Genomic DNA, 26,019 nt, shown 5'->3' with positions numbered 1-26,019 from the left:
ACGCAGAAGAGAGCTGAGAGTTGGGCCTTGTTTCAAGACCAGCAATGGGGAAATGTTCTCTTCACGTGAGGACAACTGGCTAATTGAAGAGAGTGCGGAGCAAGCCACCAGGTTCCTTCTTCCAAGGCCCTGCTCCTCTTCTTCTCCCCAGCACCTGCTACCTGAGGCAGCTGCCTCACTCTACCTATTGGTGGGGCTGGCCAGGGCAGCCTCTTTCTCTCTCTCCTGTTCTTTTGACAGTGCACTCTGTGTTATCTGAAAGCAGGGAAGCTGGTTTCAAAAATGCAGGGCGGAAAAAGGAAATTTGTCTCAGGAAAGCATACATCCTCTAGATTTCTTCAAAAGTGTTTGCTGAGCCTCTCTGGTTGGGCTGAGAACGATGCGTGCTGCCCGTTCCTGGAACCAAAGCTGTGTTCATTTGGGCAAAATCCTTGGATGGGGCCTTGCTTTCAGAGTAACAGGCTGTGATGCTCATTTCCTGTGTGAGAGAGACAGGAGGGAGGAAAAACACCAGCAAATCTGTGAGTAGCCAACAAACTCACATTCCTGGAAAGGCTGCACCTCACATCTGAATTGGAGGGACTGAAAAGAAGGATCTCTTTATCGCAACATCACCAGAATCCTTTCTGGTTTCTAATAAGGTAAGCAATAGATTGACCTGTTCTCCAGAAATCATTTTTTGTTACCAGCAGCTTAATTTGTATTTTAGGAAAAGAACAGATTTCATTTGGATTAAGAAGAAGTACTTTCTCTTCCTTCAAGTGTCCTGAAGGAACTGTGTTTTCTACCTATCATCATCGATAATAATAATAATAATAATAATAATAATAATAATAATAATAATAACAATAATAATAATTCAGGAGAAATCATGGTTTTTCTCCACCCAGCTTGCAGACAAGCAAATGTTTTATTTGTCTGTTTAAACAGAGTTGAAGGCAATTTGAGAAGGGAATTGCTGCATCCATCATTGTACATCCATCCTACTTTCACCTGTTAAGAAAGTATGTCAAGGTGGTGGTTGTTTTTAAATCTGGAAATTTAAGGAGCAAAGTAATATCTGCATAACATGAATAGCAAAACCTCTTCTGAGGCACTAGTTTCTTTTGAACAACTGATTCTTTAAAGCCTAAGTTTTGATAATTGATGGCATATGCCAAGCTTTCAGATATATCCCATTCTCCCCTGCTTTTGCACTTTTTCTGTCTGGAAGGAAGAATTCTGTGGAACACAGAAACCAGCCAGCACTCACCACACATCTGGTCTCATAAATATCCCTCCTTGAATAATTTTAAGATATTGCCTATTGTTAGGCCAATCCGATAGCTTTGTCAGTGTCTTACCTCCAGCTTTTTAGAAACCCAAAGAAAATATTTAGAGAATCATAATACCTTGGCAAAGCACATTCTTTGCAAGTGTAAGATCCTCAGTGATACCTTTACTTAAAAGATCTGAGGAAACAGGAACAGAAAAAAAGGTCAAAAGAGAACATCTGTCTAGAGTGCGAAGAATGACTCTGAGCTTTCCTTAAGACGGAGCAGGAAAAGCCATCTGTAGCATTTTCTATGCATTAGGTTCTAGTAGCAACTCCTGTTACCTCCACCTAAAGCAATTTCCCCCAGATGCATTGGATTACAACGCTTACCATCCGCCGCCAAACAACTCAATGGCTGTTCCAAATGGCAATGAGAGGCAAGGTAGCCCCAGTATATTTGGAATACATCCAGTTGGGGAAAAGTGGCATGAAGAATCACATGTTGCAGAGCTGGAAAGCTCTGAAAACCCAGTAGATTGTTCTCGGTAAAATAAGTTACTACTCTGACTTAGTCTGAAACAGTTCTATATATCCTCTAAACCATTTTGAAGTGTCCTATGCATTCTGGCCAATATAGTAAGAGACTAAAACTTCGGCAAACCTGCTTCAGTTAGAGGAGTTCTTACATCATTAGATGGAGTGAAAGGTAAGCAATGAAAAAAGGAGGAAGGAGGAAGGAGGAAGGAGGAAGGAAGGAAGGAAGGAAGGAAGGAAGGAAGGAAGGAAGGAAGGAAGGAAGGAAGGAAGGAAGGAGCAAACATTTTAAAACTGAACAGTGGACTGGAGTCTGTATGTATGACATTTGATCATCCCTCATTCTGTCTGCATCTCTGAGAGATGTCTCTGCATCTAGATCAGAAGTTTCTCCTATTATTTCATCTACCTCCATTTTCAGCCTTTATCTTTCCTTGTCTATCCAGTTTATGTCCCCCTTGCCAATTATTTCTCTTCCCAGAATCTGTCCAGGGTTTTCATCAATACATCAGCTCATTTAGAAGCAGCAAAGACACAACTGCCATCAGATCCCTCTAGAACCATCCTGGCTGCCTGAGTACTATATCAGTATGATGTCAATGTTTGCCAGGGGATATCAGTCTTATTAAACATTCAGTTAAATAATTGGGCCACTTTATAGTCTCATCCCTTTAGCTTCCACACATCTCCAAAACTAGCATCATGATACAAATGCAGCTTATATCCAAAACTAGCACACAGGGCCAATTTAAACAATATTAACCCAATTCCCATTACTTTGTGAGGCACACACAGCAACCATGAGACACATTTTATTGACTATATTTGTTTCTTGGCACCCTTTTCCCTGAATTCTTCAAGGTGAACTGGGCGGATAAAACCTCTCTCTGCCTCCAGGTTATTTTTGCATCAGCCTTGGCTAAGAGTTGTCCCTGACACGAGCCCACCCTGTGATCTTTTAGTGGCTCGTGGAGGATTTTAACCAAGGACTTTCCAGTCTAACACTCTAAGAGTGTGTGCAGCACTGTTTCCCAAGACTACACTAAGAAAATATATTCTCAGCCCCAGTATATGAAGGTACCTCGGAGCTCATCTGGTCCCATCCCCTACAGATGCAAGTCATCTAGAAATTTAATTTGAAATAAAAACCACCTTGAACATACAATTCAAGGCACATACAGAACTAAGATTTTAAAACATTAAAGGCACATCTACACTACAGAAACTGGAGTTGCTTTTGTGCTGCTTCTGGCTGAAATGTTACAGCTTCTCCCAGCACATTTGAAGAGCTATAGCTTTGTGAATGAGGTGGACATTCCTTGATAGAAACCTATAGGCTTTTCACCATACTACATTTCATACTGTTCCTTCATAGAAAAGATGGCATTTCAACAGAGTTCAGTTTTATTTTAATATATAGTACTTCATAATCAAGGCTAAGTTAGCGCATTTTCAGATGTCCAATATTTTCACTCTCCAATCCTTCAAAAACAGTTTGAAGAAAATCCATGGCTTCAAAATTGTCACCTTTGGAATGCTAAGAACAAGGATCAAAAAATCACTGTCTTCCCTTGAGCCACAAATCCTACAGTAACAAAAACCTTGTCATCTCCATTTCACACAAAAATGAAAAAAAAATCAATTGCTTGCATGCACGTGTACAGAATCCTCTGCATGACCTTACTTTGTGTTGTATGTGTTTGTCTGAAACTGCCCCATTCACCTAGATCCAACCCAAATGTCAAACATGCATTTTAGCCATTAGGAGTGGAAAAATGCATAATGGAAAGGATTTTTTTAATGAAGAGGTTACATTTATATATTCCATTAATAGTGCCTTTGAATACAAGAGAATGTGGCAGATATCCAGAAATAAAGCCTGAATTAACCCAGGACTCAGGATGCATCTACCTAAATCCACTCACTAACTGCCCTTCTTTTTGTAAAGTATTTCTAATGCATTCTGCACCCAGTGAATCCCAAATCATCTGTAGCTTGGCTGTAGCAACAGGCAGTAAATATTCTTGACTTTAGGACTAGATTAAGAGCTAATCCACTGCTTGGGGGCAAACGAGCTTTGTTCTTTTGAGCATATTACCACAGCCTGTACTGAGCGAATTCAGCTTGTTATTATTTGCATAGTCTCCTCCCGACAAGGTGACATCTCTCACTTGGTCAGTGGAGTGGGACAGGAAGTGGTAAATGGGAATATTGGGGGTTGGCTTTTATATGGACAGTGTGATGTAGTGTCTATCCTTCCTTAGGTGAACTCTTCCTACAAAATTCTCCTGCAGAGCTGGTCTTACTTAGGGTTTCTTTGAATAGTTCTGTTAATGGGAACCTAGAGTATGGTCTTTGTGTTTCTCCTTTCCACAACAGAAAAATGGAATCTGCTCATTTCTAAAGCTCTGTTGGTAGAACTTTTCTCGTATTAAATGAATATGGGAGGGGGAAGCAAGGCCATGCCAGGCAACTCCACATTGCCATTGGATATGTTGAGCAGCCTGACATCCAACTGCATTTTTAATGTTGTAACCAAGGACACTTAAGGGGGCAGGGAGAGACTTCCTAGAACAAAACAAAATGTGTTTGTCTTTCTGAAATTTGAGCAGTTGATTACAGGTATGTAGAACTGTTCCTCATCTGGAGTAGACTGGTAAAGGAACCTGCGTTCCTTAAATGTGTGCATAATTGCAAAGGTAAAGATACAGGAACCTAAGCAGGAAAACAAAGTGGCAACTCTATCTGACACAATGCCAGTTCTAAGAACATAACATTTTACTACAGGTGATTCTATCATTTCCAAAGAAATCCTTTCACCAGAGATTCCAAGGATGGGAGCAGATACATTAAGGTACATGAGCATAGGCTCTCTCACTGACCTATGGTAACTCCACAGCATTCTGTAGGCCACACTGAGTCCACTGAGACTCCTGACAGGCCTCTCAGATATTTGCCTTTTCCTGTTACTTAGATTGCAGCACAACGTTCTAGTCTTGCAGCACTTAAAAACAGCCAGTATGTTTGTTCCCTCCATTCTGACTCTTTGTGTCAGATTCTCCTGTGAACAAAATGTGGCCACTGGGATTGAGCTTTTGGTCAAGACTGGGAGTTGAAGAAACATCAGAGAAGGGATAAGACCAGGGCACGCAGTCGGACTACAGGCTGATCAGTGTATCTGATAAATACTCACCATCATACTATATGCAGTAGTGGCCAAATTACAAAACAAAAAATTGGGAGTCCTGTTGAGCAATATTTTCCTAAAATTACATCTGCACAGATTTAGAACCCATAGCTATTAAAATATCAGATTACTGTATATGTGATCTTGGTTCAGGGGAAGAATTCATTCCAACTTTTAGCATTCATCTTTCCTCTCCTTCTTTTTGCAGTTCACCTTTTCCCCTCAAAATGGGAGAGCCAGAGACCCTCCCACCTTTCAGTGAAGAATACCACAACTTGACAGAGCTCTTCCATCTGCTCAACCACACATTCGTCTACTGTGATTTGGGACTAGATGAGAACATTAAGCGGGTATTTCTCTTTGTCCTCTATCTCGTCATCTTTGTGGTGGGATTGGTGGAGAACCTCTTGGTTATATGGGTCAACTGGCAGACCCGAAGCCACCAGAACCTGGTCAACCTGTACATCTTCAACATGGCCCTTGCAGACTTAGGCGTGACCCTTTCCTTACCAGTCTGGATGTTAGAAGTTATGCTTGATTACACTTGGCTTTGGGGAGATTTCCTCTGTCGCTTCACCCACTACTTTTACTTTGCCAACATGTACAGTAGTATTTTCTTTCTTACCTGCCTCAGCATTGATCGGTATGTATCCTTGACAACTTCCTCCCACTTCTGGCACCAACACCAACATCTTGTACGACGGATCACCTGCTGCTGCATATGGGCCTTTGCTGCCGTCATGCCTTTGCCAGAGGTGGCACACATCGAGTTAACTGATACCATTGAGCCTGTGTGTTTCTTTATGGCCCCCATGGAGACCTACAGTGAGTGGGCCCTCGGTCTCATCATCCTTACTGCCTTAATTGGGTTCCTTATCCCATTCTCCATCATGGCAGTCTTCAACATACTGACTGCCAGACACATCAAGCATTGTAACAAGCCAGAGGGCAGAAAAAACTGTCGCCTCATCTATGCTTACATAATTGTCTTCTTGATCAGTTGGCTGCCATTCCACCTAGTTTTGCTGCTCCTCACCCTTGAAGGGACAAGCATCTTCCTCCACTGCTACGTGCTTGAGTTCCTGTACTTCTTCTATGATATCATAGACTGTTTCACCCTTGTCCATTGTGTGGTCAACCCCATCCTGTACAACTTCCTGAGTAAGAACTTCCGAGGAAAGCTCATCTCTGCTGTGGTCAGATACATTCCCAAAGACCAGCTGGATCAGAAGGGAGGGGATGGCTCTTCTTCCAGCACCCAACACTCTGTAGTCATCACGCACGACAAGACCTCGCCAATTTAAGCAGCTTTTCTGATATTTGGTTCATTGCCACAAGAATGTATTGGCATTTTTTTCTTATCAGCAAAGGAGAGGCTTAATTAAGATGCCTGATGTTGTTATTGCTGCCAGTGCCTTTTGCAATCTAAAAAGAAGGGCCATATAGGGTAAAAAAAGGGGAGGGGTTATATGCAGCAGTGTCAAACTGACTGGCATTAACCAACCAAAATATAAGTTTGCTATTAGTCCTCATCAACTTCCTTCACCTTGAAACTTGCAAAGAAAAATCTTTTTTCTGCCGCCTTGACATTTTACTGAGGAGAAGAGATGTATTTCTCTGAACTTCTTCTAATTTGTGCAATTTTGCATGAAAATAACATTCTGAAAACTGGTTAAACAGAATTGCATCTAGACAGCTGGGCAGAATAACTTATACCCAAAGCAGTTGGATATATAGCTCCAACCTATAAGAATCTAAAGAACTGAAGAGGTCGATGAAGAGAAAACAGGCACTAGCCCAGATTTATGGTGAACATTCAATTAGTTACTTCTTGGAGCTGGGGAATCAGGATACTAACAACTCAATCCTAGCAGTCCCTATATAGATCTTTTTAGTCCAAAACACTAACATGTACCTAACGTCATAATAGAAAATTATACCCAGTGAGAATGTAAATTTGGGAAAATGTGAAGAGTATTTCTAGATTATACCACAGGTAATTCTAGAGTTTCTCTCTCCTGAGAGAATGCACATCACTCTGACTTCTTCCACTGTATTAAAAATCCCAAACTAGATTCTGAGGTGTCTTTTTTTTCTCCTTAGCCTCCTTCTGTAGCTGAAATGGTTGTCTGTCCTTGGCTTTTCTTCCTCCCTGAGTTCTGCCATTCCATTTTTTACCTTTTATGGAAATACCTTTAAGAGAAAACTACTTCAGTGTTCAATGCTCACAAAGTAATGCTACTAAATACTAATACTGGCCAAGGGTCATGTTTGTAAAGAATTGTGTGGAGGAAGTGGACATAACTGGTTTGAAGGAGGAGGAGTTCATAAATGAACTGAATGGAATGCTGGGGATAAATTCTTTCTCTCTTCTCTATCTATCTATCCATCTATCTATCATCTACCTACCTATCTATCCATCTATCTATCATATAAGGTTGTGGAACTATCTGAATTATATCATGGTAAAATTCCTCTTGAGTTTATCAAAGAGCCTTAAAATGTTTGAACTTTAGCTCACATGTTCCAATAATCGATTTGTATCAGATTTTATATTTCACAAGCTGTTTCTTAAATGAAAAACAATGTAAGGAAATGTAGCTATGATTGTTGCATCCAAACACCATCCAAGGGATGCATAGAATCAGTATTTAGCCTAATACAGTGATGGAGGAGTAGTGTAGTGTAGTGTAGTATAGTGTAGACACCAGTAAAAAATAGTTGTAAAAATCCTTGTTGTTTATTCGTTCAGTCGCTTCCGACTCTTCGTGACTTCATGGACCAGCCCACGCCAGAGCTTCCTGTCGGTCGTCAACACCCCCAGCTCCCCCAGGGACGAGTCCGTCACCTCTAGAATATCATCCATCCACCTTGCCCTTGGTCGGCCCCTCTTCCTTTTGCCCTCCACTCTCCCCAGCATCAGCATCTTCTCCAGGGTGTCCTGTCTTCTCAGTATGTGGCCAAAGTATTTCAGTTTTGCCTTTAATATCATTCCCTCAAGTGAGCAGTCTGGCTTTATTTCCTGGAGGATGGACTGGTTTGATCTTCTTGCAGTCCAAGGCACTCTCAGGATTTTCCTCCAACACCCCAGTTCCAAAGCATCGATCTTCCTTCGCTCAGCCTTCCTTATGGTCCAGCTCTTGCTTTAGCAGAAATGTGCAAGATAATGTATATGAATTTTCAAGCACTTTTTATCTTTTACCAAATTTGCAAAAGTGATGTAAAAATGGGCTGAATCAAACTTGCACTCAATAAAGTGGCATAGTGATTGATTGATTAATCCACTGAAGACACTAATTCCTTCCATTTAATTGTCAACGGTTTTGGCTGCAGTTAGCTATCCCTTTGCACCTATCAAAGGGGTGGCTGGAGAAGGAATAAGAGAGCTAGCTAGCTTATATATATATCCCATTTTTCTGTCTCTCTCCCATGTTAATGTTCATAATGACTTTATTCACTACTTTTGAGGAAAAGGAGCAGGCAACCAATAATCCATGGCATTTTATGGCAAGCAGGCTCATTTCAAAGTGTACCTTGCCCAGCTGGGAGGGAAATGGCCTCCCTTGGCCCAAACCAGGAAGAAGGGTCATTTGAAAAGGTAGCACTAATCAGAAATAAGCTTGGGAAATCTTTCTCTACTCAAATGTAGAGAAACAGATATTCTCTATCAGTTCAGGGAAGACTACTTTGAATGTACAGATTTGGTTGAAGATACACTTATGTATGTGTCTTACAGAGTCAGAAGAGGGAGGGAGGGAGGGAGGAATCTTAGGACCACCACCATCCCATACCGTTTCTCAGCGGTGTCTGCGGAGGGGGGGTTAAAATCTGCAAGACAACAGGCATGGCATCACATTCCAAGCCCTGCCCCTTTCGAACATGCATTGACGTTGCAAGTCTGTACAAAAGAGATAAAACCTGGATCACAGTATTGTGCCTACCATCTTGTATATTCTGACCCCCACCCTCTTCCAAAAACACCACTGCTCTCTTTTTTAAGATAATCACTGGTTCCTCTTTTGGAACAAGCCAGTATGTGCACGTATGGCTACATATTATATTATCAGGTTTGTATGCTGCCAAGTCCTTATTAGTGTATTAGAGGCTTTCATGGCAGCCTCTAATACACTAAACCAAAGTAGAAACATCCAGCAAATAATAAACCATTAAAACACAATAGTTAAAAATAATTTGAGTACCAAATAATGAAAGAAAGAGAGACATCCATATAGCAACAACCACAATAGTTCCCTAAAAAGTCTCTGGAGCACCTCAGTCTTTAGAAGCCTCAGGAATGCCATCAGCAGAGGGACAGCCCAGTTTCTAGAGGCCGGCTATATTGCCTTCTAGCCTCAGCTCTTTCACCTCACAGAAGTGGAATATTACAAGCAGCCACTTCCTCAGTGGTGTTGAATCCAGTTGAAGTAGGTGGCCCTGTGAGTACTTAAGTGCCAAGACATAATATGGTGATTGCCTCTATGGGAATGCCCCCATTTACCCCCCCTCCCCCACCAACTCTATATAATTTGCAGCTTCCTTAGATTTCTGGAGTATTCTCACAGGACCTCGCTGAGAATTTATAATGCTTAGTTTCTAAGCTAGACCAGTGGCAGGGATGTGCACTTACTTCAAATAAAAGTGAGGGCTAATGCTGCTGTTCTGATAGTGTCATGTAAATCTGTAAAGCAAAATGATGTCTCTCAGAGACAATTGCAGAACCCAGGATTTCGTAACTCAGAAAGTTTGGAATGCAATCAAATGTCTAAAGTTGAATCCTCACCCGTGATGGTAGATGTAACCAAATAAGCATATTCACAGACCAGGAGCTGACACTTGGGATTTGTTTTTTGGAAAGCCATATGCCAGGAGAGTCAACAGGCTTCGACCTTTCTACCATACAGTCCTTCATAAATACGTGGCGTATGGATCATGTGATTTCAAGATTTCTCATCATGTACCATGATGGTTGAGTGTTACTCTAAGGAACATCCAAGAGACCAAAGCCAAATAAAACAGGATGTGCTAACCAAAATGCACTCAGCACTTTTTTATCCGATTCTGATCTCTATGAAAAGCAAGGTTTCTGGCAAAGTTCAAGATATGGACAGAGGTTAAGGGGAAAAACTGTTAAACAGCCATGAAGTCATCAGTTACTAGAAAATGGCAGGACATTCTTCCAGGTCTTCATATGCTTGTTTATACTCATTGCATTTATTCTAATGGTGAAATAAAGCCAACGCTATTATCCAAGAAACAAACCAGAAATGACTCAAGATACATGGGCTCTCCCTCTCTCTGTCATTCACTCACTCTCTTTATGCTCAATATTTCCAAGAATGGTGGGATAGGCTGCCATTCCCAAAGCAGAAAAGACCATAGCTGACCTCCTATCATACATAGAGAGCTGCAGAGAGGAATTGCTCCTGCATTTTATAGTACAGACTACAGAAGAAATGGCTGGACTCCTCTGCCAGCTACTCTTTCCCCCAGTCCTTAGCACAAAGGTTTCTGCTTTTATAGGAAAGGCACAAAGGTTTCTGCTTTACCTATATTTTCTTCGATGGGAAGACCCAGCATTGCTCAGTCTGGCTTAAACTACTGACTGACTGTGATAGCTCTCTACACAACAGCTTTTCCTATGTCCTTGGAAATGCCAGGGAAGGAATTAGTGATGTCCTGCAGGCAAAGAACATGCTCAGCCTCACACAAGGCTAAAAGGAAGCACTTGGTTAGAATTTATCACAATTTACAAACAAGAAAAACAACAGTGCAGGAGACTCTTTCGGTTTTTACTTTTATTATTCTAAATAAAAAACACACTTTTGTGCCAAACAATGGAGTATAAAAGAATCCGATGTACAACCATTTTAGACATCTACTATCTTTTCTTTAGGAAGGAGAAAAAGGTTTTACAAAATATACAAACTTTACAGCAAATAGATAGTAAACACTTAAATAACTGAGAGGTCAGTACCTACAATTCACTTAACCAAGAGGTTCGACAGCAATCACAATGCTCGGTTTTGTTCTGTTTTTGCTGTTTCATTTCAAGACATCTGGATCTTTGGAGGAAAAGGAAGGGGAGGGCAGGGTTTGAGTTTACAGAAAATAATAATAATAATAATAATAATAATAATAATAATAATGCATTCATCTCCAAAATATTTTTTCATTATTTCAAAGTGTTCTACATGAGATTGGAATACCTGTTCCATGCCTAAATCCTTCCCTGCTAGGGTGATAATGGTAGGAAGAGATTCTTCACAAATGATAGCATGTCAAATAGAGTGAAGCTATTTAATTACAATACTTAGTCCTTCTACAAGCCTAAGGGTTCCAAAGCACTTTACAGACATTTATTACACCTCACAACTTGTCTCCTGCGAGGTAGGTATTTTTAACTATTCCTCCTCCCCACCTCCATCTGAAGTGAGTGGATAAATGTATGAGGCAGGCAGGTGATGTTATTTGGCCAAAGCTACACTCAAGCAGATGTTCAGAACCAGAAGCCAAACCCCAATCCTCCAGTTCCAAACACCCTCTAACTATGAAGCCCAATTATTCATGACTTTGCTAGAAAGCGTTCATAAAAGAAATTTCTCTTCATAAAGAAATTTCTCAAGCTGCTATGGTTTCTCCTGTGGAGCAGTAGGACAGGTTTGGCACTGGAGAACCAGAGGAAAGCAGCTGTAGAATTCAGCTTTGATTTAAAGGTAACCAATTAATTCTTACTAGATACAAGCAATATAACTCCTTCTCCACCACTTCTACTGAAGGCCACATTTTTATCCAGGAAGCATGATTCAGCGCTGGATGCATTGCCTGGTTAGGACACAGCTAAGGCCCCAGGCCAGAACCATCTTTAACATAGAAAAGGAAGAGGGATACCTACTTCATCCAGATTAATAGGTAGCATGAAGCTTCTTGATTAGCCAATACCAGGAGGTGATTTCTTTAATATTTACTCAACAGCAAGCAAGACCCTTTGGCTTGGTATATTTTTGGTTCCACCTTCCTGGTTAAGCCCTTGCCATTAATGTAACAGTAGAATAAGAATAGTGGTTAAGTCCCAAGGCAGCTTTTAGATCCTTACAAATAACTCTCTCGACATTTGAATGTTTCCTGGGGCTATTCCATCTGCCATACACATTGTTCAATTCCTTAGCATATCTTGTTGGTGTCTGAGGCCGCAAAAGGGAAAGGAACAAAAAAATACATCTGAATATCTGCGGCACACAACTCATGTATTATGGAAACATTCTTAGTTTCCTAGGATGTGAAAACAAGACAGAAAAATAAGTGCTTTTCTCCTGAACACATATCAAAACATTTAATCTTCACAACATCCTTTAGAGGTAGGTACTATAAGCAAAGACAAAGCAAACCCACCCAAAGGCTGCCTTACTAGACTGTTTCAGAGCTGAGATTCATGGAGCTGCAGTTTTTACATACATACACACACACACACCCATAGGCCAGGGTTACCTTTCTGTTCTCTTGAATAAGTGTGTTTATATATAGAAGCCCAAGAGTCCATTTGTACACAACAGGAGCTGTGAAGACTCTCGAGCTGTCTCCTTATGAGGTAGTTCGCATTATACCTATGCCAGTTTTCAAGCCAGCTGTTCCATCTCTCAGTAATCACCTTTCTTACTGATTCCGCATTGAACGGAAATCACAGAACGACGTTTCTTTGCGGCATCAAACAGAGTCCACAAAATGAAGCCAAACTGTAATCCAAGTCGAGGCCTTTGTCTTCTGCTCTCTCTCTCTAAGTAAGTATGTTAGTTACACCTCATTCCACTTTCAATCTTTTAGCCCCTCAAAAAGGAAGAAAGCTCCAATTTCAACCTCGACTTTTCATTATTACAGGGCAAAGATCCTTGGCCTTTTCAGTTGATAAAAAATCTGCACTTTCTGCTAGCATATTCCTACATGAGCACAAAGACAGTACTTACAGCCTGCACTCCTGAAAAAAAAAGTAACAACATAAGGGAACAACAGGATGTATCATATTTTGCTTTTTAAAAGAGAAAAAAGAGGCATGCTGGCAGCAGAAGAAAGCTGCACATGATCAGAGTATCCTGAAAACCATAAAGCTTGCACCTTGTATCGTTACAAGGGGAGAGAGACAAGATAACTTTGTTTTTCTTCTTTTTCTTTTAAATACAAAACTAAATTAGTTTTCTAGCACTGATAATGAAACATTTTAAAGTTGAGTGGTTGTGATGTCATAGGCACTATATGAGGGCAACAACAAGAGACATATTATTCATTAATAAGTAGGGGTGGGTATCTGGGCTGTAAAAATCCAATCATTAGAGTTTTATGGAGCTCTTTGCTGCCATCTACTGGTAATTTCTGCAACCCAACTATGGCAACCCTATAAATAAGTCACAGAAGGTTCTTCTCACCCTCATCCCCGCCTAGCAATGTGCACATCCAACAAGCATTCATCAAGACAAATGCGGATTAGTTACTAGCCTTGCCCTTGCTCCTATGTTTCGACAGGTTCTTCATTTGAGCACCAACACTTAATTCTACCAATGGTGTCCTCCATGTAGGCTGAACTACAACTTTCATCACCTTCAGCTATGCAAATATTGGGAGTATTTTCAAAACTGCCAATGTTCCAGGAGTGACTCAGGATGCCTTCTGGTGATGCAATCAACATAAGCCAATCAGTGCCATCCCAAACTGGATCTTTCCTCTGGGAATTTTAACAAGTAGTCGTTTGTTTTGCTGTTAATAAAACTCAATTCTGGAGAGAAAAAAGTTATGAAGGTAACTAAAAGTGATGCAAACACATTCAAGCTGGCCTTGATTCTCTAGAGAAGTTACATCTGTCTTTGTGACACCAATGCAACCATACTCCTCATGTCACAATCTGATATAATAGCAGGGGCAAGGAGGATTTGTATTTTCAGTATGACAAATGCTATAATCTGTACAGTGCCGCTGTTGAGAAAACACCTGACTCGCTTCAAACAAAAAGTAAAAACAGTGTATTTACTGTCCTGTTCACAGGTCATCAACCCTAATCCTTTCATTCCCCCTTACAGAGATATTTTCTTAAGGCAACAATGTCTTTTCAAACACAACTGTGCACTCCTATCCATCTTTACTCAGAAATAAGGCCCTCTAAGTTTTATCAGGCAAATATTGTAAGCCAAGAGGAGGACTCCCAGTACTAGCATAATATATTGTTCTAAAATGTTTAGCCTCTGAACACAACTCATTGCTCAAGACCAATATTGTAAGCAACAGAACTGTATATCGGCATTAAGACAGCACTGTATGAGAAAGAAAGCAACCTTACCTCTTGCTTTTTTGGGATGCCCTAAGAATTTTTGAAAGAGGCACTTCACACTGAACCTTGTTGTTTAAACAACTAGCATGTTTGTGCCTTGTCAAAACTGAGAGTTGTTTCTCGTAATATTCTCCTCTCCTCTCCACTGAAAGTCCCTTCAACTCCATTGAAGAGGCAAACGTCCACTTCCTCTGGCTTCCTAAAAACTGTGTATTCTCTTTTTATTTTGATCTCTCTGCTATAAACTAGGTATTTTTATTTTAAAAAAATAATGGATCCTTAGGAAAAGGCCAAATATAAATTAAGGCTGGGTGCAAGATAGACTTGACAACTGATTAAACCTCCAAACGCAGCTTGCTCTTGTACCTTTAATGTCAGCTTCATTCACAGAAATCAGTTTTTCACTGTAGTGTATAGAGATAAGCCTCGTCACTCCTTAATATCTGTAGATGGCGTGACAGTTAAATTTACTATATAAGAAATGGCAATCCTTTTGAAAGGGAGAGTACACAGGTGTGTCTACAATACACGTACAAAGAGGAAATAAATCCCTTGAAACAAAGACAGCCTTATTTCTGAGTAAACAGGATTGCATTTTTAATTTTTGGAAATTACACCCTGCCATCAATAACCCAGAAGCGTTTTTTCGTAATTTCCACTTTCTCCTCTGCTAGCCCTACTGATGTCGAACATTGATACATCTTAGCAGCATCCATCTTCTAGTGATGTCAGATAAAACCTGTGGGGGGAGGGAAAGAGTCATGAGGTGGGAAATATATTAGATGAAGAACAAAAGATCTCATTTCTTACATTTGAAACAACTCAGCAGGAGGTAAACACAACGGTTTCTTGAGAACAGCAATACATGTAATGTGATGTTGTTTTCACAGACAGTGGTTTAAGAAAAAAGTCTTCAAGAAACATAAGGAAATGAAGTATGCAGACCTTTGAAAGTATTTTTTTTAAAAAAATTCTGAAACAAGTTTCACCGCTATCTCAGGTACTTCCCCAGTATAGCTGCATCAGCTCTCTGTGTTTTTTTCTGTATCTTTGGAATGGATGATGTACATGAAAGTTTGCTCAATGGTGAAGTCTGGTGGGAGGCTCCCTTTGTGCACACCTATATGCTTGCTCATAAGGTTAAGGGTGGAGCTGTAGTGGCCACAAACGGTGCACCGGTACATGAGGGCCCCAGAATGTGTCTTCAAATGACACTTTATGGTGGAACGTCCACGGAAGAACTTGTGACACACTTTGCACTGATAGGGCTTCTCCCCTGTGTGGATCCGCCGGTGGTAGTTGAATTCACTGGTGTGAGCAAATCTTTTCCCACAAACCTTACAGCTATATTTACTATTCCCAGGTTGGTTTTGGAGAGCCACATCTTCATTTAGGAACTTCTCCGTCAGCTTCCTCTTTTGCAATGCTTGCTGATGAAGACGGTCGCCAAAGTTCGGCCGGACGAGGTCCAAGGTAGAGTTACACTTGTGCTGACTAACATGGTAGCGATAAGCAGCTTCAAGTTTGAAAGCCTGACCACAGTAATGACACTGGAAGAGAGCTTCTTCCATACTTTGATGGACAGCCACATGTTTCTCCAAAAGGTGTCTATCCACAAAACTACTGGCACAGATAGAGCAAGAAAAAACAGAAATTCCCAAGTGGGAAAGCGTATGCCACATCAAGCTGCAGAGACTGAGATGTTGCTGGTCACATACACCACATATTTGGCCTTTCAAGTTCACATGGTCCAGGATGTGGCCACGAACCACATGAAAATCTTTGGCCAGTGGTTTCCTGCAGGCAGCACATGCCAAATCCCCATTGAACAAGTTGACCTTCCCTATCAGAGGGTCACTGGGATGGACAATAACATTGTTGTCAAATACCCCTTCTCGGCGATGGAGGTTCAGCTGCCACTGGGTGAAAAATTTAGTCTCACACATATCACAGGAAAAGAGGAATATCCCAATGTGTGACAGGACGTGAGTGACTCTAGAGTTCCTGTCTTGAAAATGGGTCTCACAAACCTTGCAGTTGCCAGTCAGAAGGTCTACATGATCCCTGGCATGCTGACGGATCAACTGAATGTTGGGTTCTAAAACCTTTTTGCACACTTGACAGGGCATGGCCTTGTTATCCCGGCTGTCATTCTCAAAGGACAGCTCCTCCTCACTATCATCACTCAGCTCTATCACTTCCTCTGCCGCACCTAGCTCTTCACTGGGATCTTCAAAATGCAGCTCTTCTTCCCCCAGGTCTTCCAGCTGCAACTCATCCATCTGCCCAAAGCCATGGTCTTTGGAGTGGTCACTATTGCTGGGGCAGGAATTGCTACTTGTTGATATATCTAGTGAGACATCGGAGGCAAAGAGATGGCCTTTGTTATAATCCCCATTGCTCTGGACTTTATACTGCTGACAGGAATTCACAGTGGTTTGAATTGCCATGCTAATGTCACCGAGACCAGCCTGGGTCATCATACTCATGGCACCAGTGAACGGTGCTGTTGACTCTTGCTCTTCAGTTTTGGGAGTGTGTGGATGTATTAAATTGTGACTAGCTTCATTTGTGGGATCTTCTTTATAGCCTATGGCTGCTTCACCATGCATATTGCAATTCCGATCTGGCCCCAGTTGTTCCCCGTTATTCCGGACGTCACCCAGAGAATGGTTTGGTTCAGCCAAAGCACCGCTGGGGCGGCTTTCATTTGAGGCAGAAGGCTGTTTAGTGACAGCGGCGTTTTCCAAGTCTGGGAAAGTAGAATGGCAAGCCTTCAGCAAATCATCCATGCCCAATTTTTCAGCAACCTCATAAATGACGCCCACATTAATAAGGTCTGTGAAGAGCTCCGAAGTATAGACAAAGTTCAGAATCTTTTCAAAGTTGGCTGGAGTAATGAAATCCACTACGTAAGTGCGGGCAGCATCCAATCCTGTATTCAGGAAAAGGTTCTGGAAATAGCCTGCTGCACATGCCAGCACTGCTTTGTGTGCCGGGAAGGAACGGCTACCCACCACAATGGTGACATCACACATAGACTCTGTCAGTCGGGATTTGTTAAGTTCCTTCAACAGGTTATTGGGGTGGTCAGTGCTATGCAGCTTGATCCTCATGCCCATCTTGACTGTTCCGCAAAATCTCCTTCTGCTCACTTTTGGCTTCTACTGCCACATTTTTCAGCTGCGCCGAAGGGGAGGTGATTGGGCAAGAAGCTCTAGAGAGAAAAAAATAAAGTTCACAGTTTTGATTCTTACTGATTTGGAGTGAAATCTAAGACATAATTTTTATTACATTATACTCCACCTTGGACACACTGTCAATGAAAAAGCAAGGATAAAAATGATTGTAGGATATAAACAAGTGTATTGTTTACTACAGAACAAAAAACATAGCTGCTTTGGTCCACCAGTTCTTTCTGAGGAAGGAAAGAATGAATGCATGTACGTGACAAGCAGAAATTACAAATCACAAAGCCCAAGAAGCATCCTCTCATGTTTTAAAGCAATATTATTAAAGTGCTATAATATTATCATCCTACTTCCATTTTCATCTCTTCTTATTCACAACCAGTTGACCAGATATTTCTACTTCAGAGATATACAGTTTTGTAAATAAGAAAACTGGGTCTGCCAATCCAATATATCTTTCGAGGGGGTTTCATAACTATAGTATCCAAAATGCTTGTTTTTCCTCTGAAAACCTTACTTAAAATGCATGTTCTCTGCAAAAGTTCTACTGACTCCTTTTAACAGATGGCAGAACAGAAAGCCTGAAAACGAAATTGGTCACAGGACAAGTGACAAGAAATTTGAGGTTCTCCCTTCATACTTTCAACTTCAATCACAACTTGTGCATCTTTATGAGCTCAATTGGCTAATAGTAAAATAAAATATGCCCAGAAGAGTGCTCATGTTTGTGCTTTCTTAAAGTTTCTAAAGCAACAGCCAAAGATACCATCTTAACCCACATGTCCCACTTGAAAATTTCATCAGGGACCATGCCTGCTATCCAAATAGGCTGGAAAGACTGACATTAATAAAGGACACCCTATGCAAAAACCCTTCAAAGAACCTGAAGTCATAGATTTCTGATACCTTAAGAAAAGTGACTCCCCCCCCCCCTTTTCTTTTTCTTTCAGAACAAATGTATTACTTCAGAGAGCGGATGGCACATAGGTAAAAAAAGCAAGTTATTTATCAATGGTTTTTATTGCTTAAAGAAAACGGAAATGGAGGCAGTGTTAAAAGAGAATGCCAATAGGTCAGGGGTGGGGAAGGAGATCCCTAGAAGTTGTTCCTCCTCTGGAGTCTGAGGTGAGATGGGGCAAGGGAGGGAGGTTCGCTATCCACAGTGAATCCTGGAATAATGAGGAAGAAAGAAGAGCAAAAAAAGAGGCAGACGAGCAGTTTTGATTTAGAGAAGATGGGGAGGAGTCTAAAAATGCAGGCATTTGTGGTGTGGAGGGGATGTCAGGCGAGGCGACGTGGGATGGGGAGAGTCAGAACCAGTCCTCGAGGAAGCGGCGGAGGGTCGCCAGGGGGATGGGGCTTCTCTGGGCCGACCCATAAATGGGGACAAAGGGCCGGGAAATCTTTCGGGGAGCCCAGCCAATTCCCAGCCCTTTCGGGCAAGGTGGGAGGAGGGCGGCGATGCGGGCGCAGGGAGTGGGGTGAAGGCAAGGGGGCTGCAAGGCACGGAGGAAGGGCGGCCCCGAGCGGGAGTCCCTGATGCTGAAGAAGGGGGGAGTCTCACACCTTCGTAGGCGGCAGAAAGGAGCTGTGTCCCCCGGAGGGAAGGGAAGGGAAGGTGGCCCCTTACCCGGGAGGCGGTGGGCAGCATCCCCGCTTTCGCATACACAAAGGGCTCCGGCCTCCCCTACCCGCCAGCCCGGCCTCGCCGAAGAGGTGCTGCTCCGGCCCCGGCCAAGAGGCTCCATCCGGCCCCGAGACGGCCGGGCCCAGCGCCGCCCCCAGCCCCGGAGGGGGCACTGCAGCAGCCCCGGCTTCAGGGGATTCGCGCGGGAAGACAGCAACTGCTGGTGGCGGGGCTGGGGGAAGGGAGTTGTCTGGCTGAGGAGGATGGAGCCGCCGCCGGGGAGGCGGGAGGCTGGGGGGACTGGAAGGGCAGCCCTGCCGGGTATGGCAGCAGCAGCTCGGCGGGGAGGCACGGAAAGCGCCCACTGGGCGCCGAGGACAGAGCTCGAGAGCCGCGCGCGCCCACGGAACGAGGCGCACGAGAGGCGGCGCTGCGCTGGCGGGAAGGAGAAGGAGAAGGGCTCGCGGCGTGGTGCACAGCTGCGGGGAACCTGGCCCTCCAGCCCAGGGCTCTGCCTCCCTCTGCATCATCCGCTCTAGTCGGGGGCTTGTAATACTTTTAGGGTCTCCGCTTCGGTAGCGCAGCCCCCTAAATGAGCCCGGCAGTGCACAGATCATACGAGCATAACGCAGACTATATGGATATATGGCTCTCCCATCTCAATCTACAAGAATATTGTTTTGGCATTTCATAAATGTGCACGCTTTGGATGCCACATACTCCCACTAAACATTAAAGCCTGCTTGTGTCCATGCATCAGTTTTAAACGTGTAGGTCCCTGAAACATTTTTTTGGGTATACCTGAAATATATATCACATCGATCTGACAAATCTGGGACTCAAGAAAAGCTGGATAATGCCTTCCAAAAATTCTGTAGTCTAAGGATGAAAGCTTCCGTCTAAATCAGATTCCTTGTCCTTGCCTGAAAATTTCACCTGAAGGCATCTAATCCAAGGTGGTTCAAGCCTAACTGCTTGGAACTCTCCTAGTGAGAGGCAAGATACAAATAAATAAAACGTGGAAGCCTCTGTGATAAATGCACACATAGGAGGACTGTAGAGATAGTAGCTTGCTACAAATTGGAGCAATAAAGAGGTGCTTGAAAGAGAGATAATATTCAGGGAAGAACAACATACATAAAGCACACTTGACTACTGTGCAGATAGGTATAAAAGTTAAGCTCAAGGATTTTATTGTCTGAAGCAAAACAGCAAATTCTCTTCCTACCCTACCCTGCAAGGTACACAGTCAGTATTTAAAATTGATTAAGTTATTTTGGTAGCCAAGACATACAATACAATCCCATAACCATATGGACCTTTCCCCACTACATGGCAGTAAAAATGCAATGATAATGAATGACATAACCATTTTCTATCATTTTTTCAAAATGGGTAAAATCATCTGCCTGAGGTGCCCACTTATTTCTTTGTCATGATAGTGGCTAGTGTGGCCTGATTTGCAGCTGTGCAAGTTGGCTGTAACTTCTCCCCTACCTGGACACACCCCAAATATGTGTTTGCCTCTGTATACATAAAGTGGCGTGTAACTGTAACACACAAACTGGTGAACAATAATTTTTAAGTAAAGTGAGCAAGGTTCTGCATCAGTGTGTGAAAGTATATGTCTTAGCAATTGAGAACTTCCCACATAGAAGAGGATCACTACAATTTTCAGTTTTGTGTTTATGTATGTGTGTGTGATTTCCCCCCTCCTCCCCATAACACTAATTCAGATGCAAAATGCTGTTTTGAGTGGGATGTACATTTATTATTATTTTTGTTTCTAATTTATTTCTAAAGCACTGAAAACCTATCAGGCACTATAGAAAGATAATTACTGTAACATCTGTTTGAAACATTATGTTAGCTCTGCACTGTTTCTAGGTTAATGGGAGACCATGAGTTCTAGACCTGACTTAGGCACAAAGCCAGCTGGGTGACCTTGGGCCAGTCCCTCCCTCTCAGCCCTCAGAAGCAGGCAAGGGCAAACCACTTCTGAAATCTTGCCAAGAAAACTGCAGGGACTTGTCCAGGCAGTCGCCAGGAGTCAACAATGACTTGAAGGCATCAAAAAATAGAAACAAACAATACTTTTGCCCTCACATTTTACTTTTGGATGGCCATTGCAAGAAACAAGATGCTGGATTAGATAAATCTTTTGTTGGATGTAGCAAGGGATTTACATATATACATAGCCATCATTTTCTCTTTTGAGGTATGTGAAGTGCAGAAAGGTAATAAAAAATAATACAGTAAGCAAAAGAAATTAGAGTGCAGGATTTGTGGGATGGAGGCAACAGTATGATGATTTATAATCTCTAGATTAGACATCCTAACTCGCATAGAACAGTGTGAACTTGCTTTGGGTAAAACTAAGTTTTGTTGTGCTTGTAGCATACAGGTTGAAATGAGCCGCCATTGACTGGAACTGTCTTTGCTGTCAGCAGGGAATGCCGAATGAGACTTTCACATAATGCCCTTCTGTAGTCTTATGTGAAAGAAAGGCTTTTATTTAGGTTGTTACTACAGATGGCAACACCTGGCTGACCTTGGAAGATAAGCAGCACTGAACCTGATTAATATTTGGATGGGAGACCACTAGGGAATCCTAGGGCTATAGGCTAGACTGAGTAGTTGAAAAAAACTGAAGGCAATGGTCCCCTTTGTACAGATGCCGAGAAAACTCTATGGTTGTATCCATCCATCCTTCCAGGAGATGATCTCAAGCTCATGCTCACAAAACTGTCAGAGACAAACCTTGTCAATAGGCAGAGAATCTGTATGTGAGAAATGCAAAAGGGCGAGGAGGTGGGAAGTAGGTTCCAAACTTTCAGACTGGGTTTAAAGAAAATTCTTGGGTTTGTTAAAATAGTAAGCTACTGCTTTTGTCTCTTCTCTTCATATATATGCAAGACATGTCTATTCTGGCATCTCATTAAGTTCAGGGGGAATTATTCTATATTAAGTGGGTATAAATTTGCAGCAATAGATTTATAATCAGATTCAGAAGCAAGGCAGTTCATGTTTCTAATGATTACAAAGACGGAATAATTTCTTTCCACAATTAACAAACTAGATAAGTGTGATCAAGATAGTTGGGCCAAAAATCATGCAAAGTGTGCTCATCAATCATCTCTTATCAAAACGGAGAGCAGTTCAAATAGTATAGGATTCAATTCTGTGGCCTCTACTCTTCAATATTTTTATTAAAGACTTAGATGAAGAGTAGAGAGAATGCTTAACAAATATGCAAATGATACAAAACTGAGTGGGATAGCTAATAGTGCTATAAAAGACAAATTTCAAACTGAACTTGATAGATTAATAAAATGAGCTAAAAATAATAAAATGAAATTTAACAGAGGCAAATGCAAAGTTCTTTACTTAGGAAGCAAAATCAGTGTACAGGTGTAGGATGTGAGCTAATTGGCTTGGAATAATCAGATATTCAATAGTAAATTAATATATTCGAACTAGGAATCAGCAGTGGGTTATAGCTACAAAATTGGTGCCCAGGTAGCAGTATAAGTTCTATAACACAGGAAGCTAATAGTTGCAATTTATTCTGTATTAGTCAGACCCAACTTCCAGTACTGTGCCCAGTTCTGGGCATTATACTTTAATGATTCAGACAGACTGGAAGAAGTCCAGAGTAGACTGAGAAGGATGATCAGGGTCTAGAAATTAAGACCAAAGAAGGGAGTATGGTTAATCATGGAAAGAGAAGACTCGGGGAGTTTATGATGGCAGTATTCAATTACCTGAAAGGATGCCACATGGAGAAGGTCAAGACCTATTCTCCATTTCATACAGGAAGACACAGAAGGCAGATTCCTCTTGATCACTAAAAAAAATCCTAACTGGATCAATAGCTGGGCTGTAAAACCAATTGCTTGGAAAGCTGGAGGGTTCCCTTTCACTCAATGTCTTTAAGCAGAAGCTAGATGACTATCTGTTAGGGATGCTTTAATTTGGATTCCTGCAGTGAGCAAGGAGTTAGACTTGGTGGCCTTAATAGCTCCTTCCAGCTTTAGGGAAATCTGAACCTCAGAAAAGATTCAGCTCCTAGATTGAATTTCTGAAAACATGACCAATGCTCCTAGCTGATCATAAAGTAATACAGTCATTCCTATCTGCTCACTTCCCACACCCCAGAAAGGTAAAACATTTAGATTCTCACTTTGGATTGCATAAATGATCAGTTTCCATACAGAAGTGCTTTAATTAAAATCCCCCTTCAGCCAATGTTCTAAGCAATGATGTACTATGAGGTCCTTTAAAAACATCACGGTTGCCATCAAAAGTGCTTTTTATCATTTAAGAAGTAGTTCTCAGTTTAGATAACATAATAAGCCCTAGCTGTTCAGAGATATTTCAATAATTATAAATCAGGGCAGACAATCATAGCATATGCCGCCTACTTCTTAATTTTGCCTCTATTATCACTTCACTGCACTATAAAACACAATTCACAAGATGGCAGTCTTTACCTAGCCACTACTTGGCAGCGAAGCAGGAACCAAAAAAAAAATAGTTTTCTTACAAAGTTTAGCATAAATGCTGTAGAAAGCCTTTGGTCTCCCTAGGAGGTCACTTGGATTTTAAAAAGTAATGTACTGTTCAGATAGCTGAGGCCTCAAGTAGGCAGAGCCTAAGGCCATTTGTCTTGTTAAATTACTCTTGCTGCTTATCCAAACTGGGATTATTTATTCTTTCTGAAGGTGGCTTTTGTACTGCAGCAGGGTATCAATAAATAAATGCAGAAATTCCTGTGGGGCCCACTGCTTCTGATGCCCAAAGGACAGAAAATCCTCCTCCAATTAATCAGCAGTCTCTTCTGTGAAACTCCTGGTTATTTACCATTTGAACTGAATTAATTGTCTCAAAGGCACCATCCTGACTCCGTTTACTTTCTTTGGCAGTGTTATTTCAGAACCATTATAAATACTGATATGAAGAGCTGCACAGAGAATGGGAAACTGTGAAGAGAATTTCCAGCCATTCTTACTCCAAATTTGATTTTTTAAGATGGCAAGGGGCATGAACTGGATTGAGATGAAATTATTCAGTGACAGTAGTCTTCTGTAGTATCTCTACAGAAAAAGGCTAACTAACTAACTAACTTCACAAACAGAAGTTATTTTGCATGGTGTGGTAGCATTAGGGACCATTTGTTCTGACTGTATATAATAATTACTCTACACCATTATTACTTTCAAGTGACACTGAATTTCTCTTGTACTCCCTTGTTACACTTCTTTAATAAATACCTTCTGATTTAAACCTGAGGGTTCAAATGACTAGTTTTTGTCCTCCTCCTCCTCCTCCAAAAAATGGACACCCTTGACTACCATTGTTTTTCTCAATGGAACATACTCATGACATATTCAACTTCAGTTGGCTTTTTTCTAGAAATTTCTGTACCTCAAAATGAGGTAACCTATCTGAGATTTGCAGGTAGCCAGGCACTGGATGTGATTGCTCTTACCATCCCAAGTTGCTGAGGAAAATGAAGCAACTGAGAACAATAGTAGCAGAAACCCAGAGGGTGGCACAAATACTGTTAAGAGCTTGTATTCAAGCCTACGCTGTCCATAAGAGTGGGAAAGTGTCAGTTCTTCACTGAGCAACTCAAGCTGTTTCATTATAAGTTACTGGAGATTTATGATGGGCTTCATATGGAGCTTTCAAGTATGGTTGTGGAGGAGCCCCTCTTGAAAGCAATAAAGCGACTGGGCCTTTTTGCAAGCTCCCAGGACTGCTTCAGAAGGTGTTCTTGACTGCCGTTGCATGCACATCCACTTCACTGCACGTAGCTACAGAGACAACCAGGAATGTTTTTTGAATTGGCTCCATGAGCCTCCAAAAAGACACTATGGCTTTAAAGGAAAAAGGCATGGCTCTTTTGAAGAATTCATATAGCCTTATATGCAAGTTTCTAACCAAAGAAGGTTTTTTGCAGGAAAGTCTTCATCTTGTTTTCTCTATCTACTTAATTCCTTCTCTATTTCATACAGACCTCTGGTAAGAGCTCAGTGGTGGCACACAGATTTGACACTCCAGGATGAACAAAATCTGGAAAATTACGCGAATCAAATTACATAATTGCAAGCTTGACTGCCTAGAGATCACTCTGCAGTTGTTTCTACTTTCTACTTGTTTCTTCACTGTTAGAAGTGAAGCTATTTCATTGATTAAAAGAAATACCTCTTTCATCGTATATAATCTGTTTAGGGAGGATAGTCTTTCTTTCTGTGACTTCAAGTCAGTCTTGACTCCTGGTGACTGCCTGGAGAAGTGCCTGCAGTTTCCTTTGCAGCATTTTTGGAAGTAATTTGCCCTTGCCTGCCTCCTAGGGCTGAGAGTGTCACCCAGCTGGCTTCATCCTTAAGGCAGGACTAGAACGCCCAGTCTCTTAGTTTCTAGCTGGTGCCTTAACCACTATACCAAACTGGCTCTCTTTATTTCATTTAATTTAGCTGGGTTATACTAATTTTGGCATTTAAAATGACAAAGCACGTTTACTTGGGATAAATCCCTCTGAAAGCCAAACAAATGTACTTAGAGCAGAGCAATTCATCTCCGTTAGCAGCAGAAATCAGTACTGCTTCTGTATTGTTACATTAAGCCAGGGAAGGGCTGCTCATGGACTCTTCAGCATTCAGATTGTTCTGGCAAATTTCAGTGGCATTTCAGGCAGTTTAGGGGGTCTTGAGAAAGGAGTTTAAGTAGCAAGATTGCCTCCCACAAAGTCCCCCATTTCCACTTTTAAACCTTCCTAGTGTCCAAAGTTTTTCCCCAGATTTAGGTAGAGTTGCAAATGGGAATGATAGAAGGTGTCCAAAAGGCCTTCTACTCCATTGTTACCCTTAAAACTCCATGTCCCAAAAGTGGACTGAAAAAAACTGGACA

At 41.7% G+C, this 26,019-nt stretch overlaps 2 protein-coding genes across 2 annotated transcripts; one reads left to right on the top strand and one right to left on the bottom strand.

Annotated features, from left to right (window-relative positions):
* Nucleotides 1–358: 358 nt before the first annotated feature.
* Nucleotides 359–7,051, top strand: GPR182 (G protein-coupled receptor 182). Its single transcript, XM_063293751.1, has 2 exons — nucleotides 359–641; nucleotides 5,185–7,051. The coding sequence occupies exon 2, from the start codon at nucleotides 5,204–5,206 to the stop codon at nucleotides 6,278–6,280; it is 1,077 nt and encodes a 358-aa protein (XP_063149821.1). The 5' UTR covers nucleotides 359–641; nucleotides 5,185–5,203; the 3' UTR covers nucleotides 6,281–7,051.
* An 8,257-nt stretch (nucleotides 7,052–15,308) lies between these two features.
* On the bottom strand, nucleotides 15,309–19,176 carry ZBTB39 (zinc finger and BTB domain containing 39). Its single transcript, XM_063296577.1, has 2 exons — nucleotides 19,108–19,176; nucleotides 15,309–17,503 (listed from the first exon to the last, which is right to left on the bottom strand). The coding sequence occupies exon 2, from the start codon at nucleotides 17,406–17,408 to the stop codon at nucleotides 15,309–15,311; it is 2,100 nt and encodes a 699-aa protein (XP_063152647.1). The 5' UTR covers nucleotides 17,409–17,503; nucleotides 19,108–19,176.
* Nucleotides 19,177–26,019: the final 6,843 nt, after the last annotated feature.

Source organism: Candoia aspera, chromosome 2 (assembly GCF_035149785.1).
Source record: "Candoia aspera isolate rCanAsp1 chromosome 2, rCanAsp1.hap2, whole genome shotgun sequence".
Classification (NCBI taxonomy): Eukaryota; Metazoa; Chordata; class Lepidosauria; order Squamata; family Boidae; genus Candoia; species Candoia aspera.
This window is presented reverse-complemented; position numbering and strand designations above follow the sequence as displayed.

Coding starts and splice junctions, on each gene's coding strand:
- ZBTB39 (XM_063296577.1), bottom strand. CDS start 17,408: ATGGGCATGAGGATCAAGCTGCATAGCACTGACCACCCCAATAACCTG.
- GPR182 (XM_063293751.1), top strand. CDS start 5,204: ATGGGAGAGCCAGAGACCCTCCCACCTTTCAGTGAAGAATACCACAAC.